The following is a 5589-nucleotide window of genomic DNA, read 5'->3' as shown; positions in this document are numbered from 1 at the left end:
CGCCCACCTCTGCGGCCGCCGCCCTCCGCCCGCCCAGCAGGGGGGGGGGGGGGGGGGGGGGGAGGTGAGGAGGGGTGAGTGTGTGGTGGAGGGTAATCTACGGTAATGCTCAGGGACTGGGGAATGGGCTGGCTGACGTGAGGCCTGGTTGAGAGCACTTCAGCTTGACTCGCAAGCTCCCACCCTGCACAAGTTCCTGAGCATGACCTGGCCCCCCCAACACCCCAACACCCCTCAACACCCCCTGGGCCCACCACCCCAACCCACACACAGCTCACCGAGGGCGGCAAAGGAGTTCATGATCAGGTTCACCCACAGCAGCTGCAGCACGTTCAGGGCCAGTGTTCCCGTGGAGACCGCGGCGATGAAGGTGACAATGAGGGCCACCAGGCTGATGGTGAGCTGGAACTGGAGGAACTTGCGGATGTTGGCAAACACGTTCCTGCCCCACAACACCGCCTTGACGATGGAGGAGAAGTTGTCGTCCAAAATGACGATGTCGGCGGCGTCCTTGGCCACCTCCGTGCCTGGAGAGGTGGAAAGAAAAATGGGTGGCGGGGGGGCAGCCTTGATGGGAACGAGTGCCCATGCTCAGTAAGGCTTGCAGGCATGCACGGCGGTGACACAAGCCAAGCAGGTCCCATACGCTGCCCCGCCCGGACAGGCAAAACCTTCGACGTCCGGGAGGATCCTTCTTTGACGCAGTGCCAGCCCACCTGCTATGCCCATGGCCAGTCCAACATCCGACTCCTTGAGGGCGGGGGCGTCGTTGGTGCCATCCCCAGTGACCGCCACCACCTCCCCCAGCAGCTTCAGGTTGTGCACTAGGGTGTGTTTGTCGGTGGGCGAGGAACGTGCCAGCACCTGCATAGGGTGTGCAATCCTCATCGCCTCGAGCTCCTGGAACAGGCTGATGGACAGCCAGACAAGACATTCAGGTATCTAACCCAACACCCCATATCAAGGCCTCCATAAAATACAGTGCTCCTTTCCACCACTCACCTGTAGCTTGGGCAGCAGGGCCCGCAGCTTGGCCTCGTCCATGTTCCTGAACTCTGGCCCCTCCATGGCGACGCCGTCCGGGGTCAGGATGCCGCACTCCCGCGCGATGTGACAGGCGGTGTGGATGTTGTCGCCCGTCACCATCCGCACCACGATGCCGGCGCGCTGGCAGGTGGCCACCGCCTCGGGGACCTCCTGGCGCACAGGGTCCTTGATGCCCACGATGCACAGCAGGGTCAGGTCGGTCTCGGGCGGCTCTTCGAAGCTGTCCTTCCGTGCGCCCCCCTCCGGCATGTCCATGTCTGGGAGGTGTGGCAAGTGAGGGGGAGGTTGATGAGTCGGCGCACACGAGCGAGCAACGAGGGCCTTGCACATCACTCCCCCTCCTGGCTCCAGATGACGCCCTCCCGACTCCAATCTCCCCTCCCAAAAGGACCAAAGAGAAATCACCACAAGCCTCGCCTCACCCCTCATAGCCAGGCAGAGCGTGCGCAGGCCGCGGGAGGCCATGCTGGTGACCAGCTGCAGCAGCTCTTGCCGCAGGCCCTCGCCCAGGTCCTCCACCGCACCGCCCGCGCCCGCGTAGCGCGTGCAGCGCCCCACCACGATCTCCGCCGCGCCCTTGCACAGCAGTGTGAGACCCGCGCCCTCGCGCCGAACCAGCGCGCTGGACATCTTGCGCGCGGAGGTGAAGTCGTAGACGGTGACCAGCTGCGCGGCCAGGGCCTCACGCTTGCGTCGGTAGTCCTGGCCCCAGCCGCGCAGGAGCATGAGCAGCGCGCACTCGGTGCGGTTGCCCACGAAGTCCACGCCGCCGTGCTCGCTCTCCACCAGGTAGGCGCTGGAGTTGACCGCCACGTTCTCGGTCACCGCCTCGGCCAGCGGCTGCGGCAGGTCGGCCCAGTCCGGCAGGCCCTTGGTCGCAGCCCCCGCGAACCAGCCGTCGACCACGGTCATGCGGTTCTCAGTCAGCGTCCCGGTCTTGTCGGAGCAGATGGTGGTGGCGCCGCCCATGGTCTCGCAGGCCGACAGCACGCGCACGAAGTTGTGGTCCTTGAGCATGGCCTTCATGGTGGAGGCCAGCGCGATGGTGACCGCCAGGGGCAGGCCCTCCGGCACCGTGACCACGATGATGGTGACGGCGATGATGAAGTACTCCAGCGGGCCCTCGGCGAACAGGTCCAGGGGGAAGCCGCCGTTATCCACGATCCAGCGAATCATGAGCACCAGGAAGCAGACCAGGGAGATGATGACGCCCAGCTTGCCGATGGCAATCACCAGCAGGTCCAACTTCTCCTGCAAGTTTATGATTGTTTGAGGAGAAGATTCATATTCAGGGAATGAGAAATGTGATTCTGATGCGTGACTATAAGCTTCTCCTGCTCTGGCAATCTGAATGCAGAGGGATTTGGGGGGACAGCCGAACAAGAAGCTCTCCAGATACCACTCGCCAGCCTGAACCAGATCCGACTCATCCCCCCCCCCCCCCCGGGCCGACTCCCTGCCTGTGCACTCAAAGGTCTCCCCATCGCTCCTGTCAATGCACCCAGCCTCCCAAAACACACACACAAGAGACACAATCCCCCGTGTCATCTCACCTGGAGGGGCGTCTTCCCCGTCTTAGTCTGCACCAGGGCCATGGTCTTGCCCCACTCGCTGGCCTCGCCCACTGCCAGCACCAGCATGGAGCCAGAGCCTTCGTTGACCTGCGTCCCCGACCGGATCCAGGGGTCGGCCGGGCCCTTGCGCACTGGGTCCGCCTCGCCCGTCAGGCTGGCCTCATCGATGACCAGCGCGTTGGACTCCAGACAGTAACCGTCCGCCACCAGCTTGTCCCCGGTGTGCAGGAGGACGATGTCGCCCACCACCACCTCGGTATTCAGGCACAGGCACTGGTGCCCGCCGCGCAGGACCTTGATCTCGATCACCGACTTGCGCGCGTTCAGCACCTGCATCTGCCGGTCCTTCTGCCAGTCGGTGAGGGCGCCGACGATGGAGACAATGAAAACCGAGGCCGCGATGGCGATGCCCTCCACGTAGGCGTGCTTGTTGCGCGCAGACTCCACTGCGCTGCCAATGACGGTGCAGATGACGGCCGCAACCGTCAGGATGATCAGCACCGGGTTCTGGGGAGAGTGGGGGAGAGTAGGGAAGGGAGGCGCCTTATTGTGAGACAGAGTCAGGGGGACCTTTGGTACGAATATTCACACAATCAAGGGCCATGATGCAACTGCAATGCGTCTGCGCACCTTTAAAGCCTTGTACCAGAGCTTGAAGAAGCCCTTGGGCGGGAGCTGCTTGTGCACGTTGGCACCGAAGGTCGACCTCCGCGCATCGATCCCGGAGGGGCCGTCGACCTCCACCCCATCGGTGAGGCTGGTGTCCAGGGCGACCGCCAGGCCGGCGATGCCACCATAGCGCGCCACAAGCGCGCTCGACTTATCCTGCGAGGGGAATTACCAGCATGAAGAGGAACGGGAGGTTAAGGGCGGGGAGGTCAACAGCCTGGGTACCATGCAGGCCACGCACCTATTGCATATTATGAATAAGAGAAACATGCACCAATGGAGCTCTGAAATCCCCGGACGCACCTCGTTCAGGGCGCTGAGGGTCTCTTGGTTAATGCCGAAGGGACCCGACCCTTCGGTCCCTTCCGGACGTAGCGCCTCTACATCGATGTGGTTGTCACTACGACTCATCTGAAGATTGTTTTTTCTGCTGGGGATCGCGTGATCTCGTTTACTTGAGGCCACATCGTGCGCCGCGAGCTGCGGCTTCCTGCTAGGGTGCGACCTGGGGCACAAAACCAGTGTGAGATGCGAATCTGTGCGCGCGGCGCCCCCACAAACCCTTGCCGGAACTCCCGGAAGCTGGGAAGCTGGGGTCCTTTAAGCTCGAAAGATCTGATATAAGTTCACGATACTCAATAGGAATTATTCACATGTACTTTTAATGAGGAATAACATTATAAATTTTACGAGAGGGGGCCAGCGCTTGGAGCTGGAGAAAACGCGCAAGGTCGAGAGCCTTCACCTCCAGCAAGCACGTGACCTCACAGAGCCGATGTCTTTGGAAGCGCCCCATGCAGGTCCCTTGCCGCCTCCTGGCATGTCCTGACCAGCCGTATTCGGCGGGTAGAATCCTCGCACGCCCCCGCCGCTTCGCGCAGAATGGCAAGGCCCTCCTCGCGCGTCGTGACGGACAGGCTCCGGAGCACCTCGCGCGATTTGCGCAGCCCGAACTCGAAGCTGGGGTGGGCACACACCAGCAGGGACAGCGTCAGGGTCCTGTACAGCTCGAGCCCCGCATTTCTCGTCCTGGGGTGGTTTGGGACGGTGAATCTTGCTTTAAAAATTCTGGTGATGGTGGGTGAGGCCCCGCCGACCCAGACGTTTGGCTGGCACGGTGCTAGGCCAGACGCTGTGAAGAAGGCAGGCCCAGAGAGTGGTGCTGAAGGCGGCATCCACACGAACCAGACCAGGGCCCACCCACCTTTCGTCCGCCAGCAGCGCAGCACTCTCGGTGGCCACGGCCTCCAGCATCAGGGGCCCGGCTGGACTGCCGGCGCCGAGGTGCTCCACCAGGGTCACCACCATCTGCGTGTGTGCAGGGGTTGGCGTCACTGCTCATCTAAAACCCAGGATAAATTACCAAACGCGGTGGGAGCCGGGTGCGCCAGTCCAAGAAAGTGGCGCCGTGCCCCTTTAGCGGGCCCGTCCATGGAGTGATGGGAGCACGGAGCCTGCAGGGAGGGGCCCCGCTCCAGGCCTGGCGCCCTGCGCCCAGTGCCTCAAGCTATCTCCAGTTTTCACCACCCCGGCCCCCTCACCTGCCGGAAATCTTGGTCATTCCCAGGCTCTACCGCGCTCGACACGGCAGCCAGGCCCAGCTGCAGCGCCTGCCAGCCCCAGGCCTCCCGGGGCCTCGGCGGCAGCGCCGGCCACAGCGCCGGTGTGGCGGCCAGCGCGGCGCGGACCAGGCCGAGGTCGTGGCTCGCCAGACAGCGCGCCGTCAGCGCCGCAGCGCGCGCCGGCCCCTCGCCGCCCGGCGTGGCTCCTGGGAGCAGCGCCGGCAGGAGGGTGAGGAGGAAGGCCAGCCTGGCGGCCTCGGCGGGGGCGGAGAGGGATCCAAGGCCGCCGGGCGCCTGGGCTCCGGTGCCCACCTCCGCCAGCCCCGCGCTCCCCAGCACACCCGGGTCCGTCGGGAGCCGGCGCAGGAACTCGTCCGCGCCGCACACGTCGCCGGCCGCGCTTTCCACGCAGGCGCGAACCAGGGCCGCATAGGGGGCCAGGGCCATGGCGGTGTGCTGGAGCAGCGCCAGGCAGTGCAGCGCGCGCGCGGCCAGGCGCGGGTCTGGAACTGTTGCGCCGGCGCTTGGGGCGCTGGGTCCTGGGGCACCCTGGCTCCCCCCAGCAACCACCGGGGTCGAGCCGGGCCCCTCCCACACGCTCGCGAGCAGGAACACCGCCGCCATGAAGAGCGGCTCATTCCGGCTCCGAGACGTCGAGGCCAGGGCGGCGGTCTGGGGGGTGCGCCCGGCCGATCCCGGGTGCCAGGGCCCGTCTGCGGCCCGCACCGCCAGCGCAT

General features: G+C 64.9%; 2 protein-coding genes across 2 annotated transcripts in view; both read right to left on the bottom strand.

Annotated features, from left to right (window-relative positions):
* Nucleotides 1-3701, bottom strand: part of F751_2134 (Calcium-transporting ATPase PAT1) — a gene marked incomplete at both ends in the record, with an annotated part of 6593 nt that extends 2892 nt beyond the window's left edge. The window contains 7 exons of the mRNA XM_011401183.1: nt 279-527; nt 717-864; nt 1003-1304; nt 1470-2298; nt 2601-3128; nt 3252-3446; nt 3594-3701. Of these exons, the coding sequence (XP_011399485.1) occupies nt 279-527; nt 717-864; nt 1003-1304; nt 1470-2298; nt 2601-3128; nt 3252-3446; nt 3594-3701 (2359 nt within the window). The remainder of the gene's footprint in view (nt 1-278; nt 528-716; nt 865-1002; nt 1305-1469; nt 2299-2600; nt 3129-3251; nt 3447-3593) is intronic.
* Nucleotides 3702-4054: 353 nt separating this feature from the next.
* F751_2133 (hypothetical protein) overlaps nt 4055-5589 on the bottom strand; it is a gene marked incomplete at both ends in the record, with an annotated part of 9105 nt that continues 7570 nt past the window's right edge. The window contains 3 exons of the mRNA XM_011401182.1: nt 4055-4319; nt 4495-4598; nt 5165-5524. Coding sequence (XP_011399484.1) covers nt 4055-4319; nt 4495-4598; nt 5165-5524 — 729 coding nt within the window. The remainder of the gene's footprint in view (nt 4320-4494; nt 4599-5164; nt 5525-5589) is intronic.

This window comes from Auxenochlorella protothecoides (genome assembly GCF_000733215.1).
Source record: "Auxenochlorella protothecoides strain 0710 unplaced genomic scaffold scaffold2, whole genome shotgun sequence".
In the NCBI taxonomy this organism is placed as follows: Eukaryota; Viridiplantae; Chlorophyta; class Trebouxiophyceae; order Chlorellales; family Chlorellaceae; genus Auxenochlorella; species Auxenochlorella protothecoides.
This window is presented reverse-complemented; position numbering and strand designations above follow the sequence as displayed.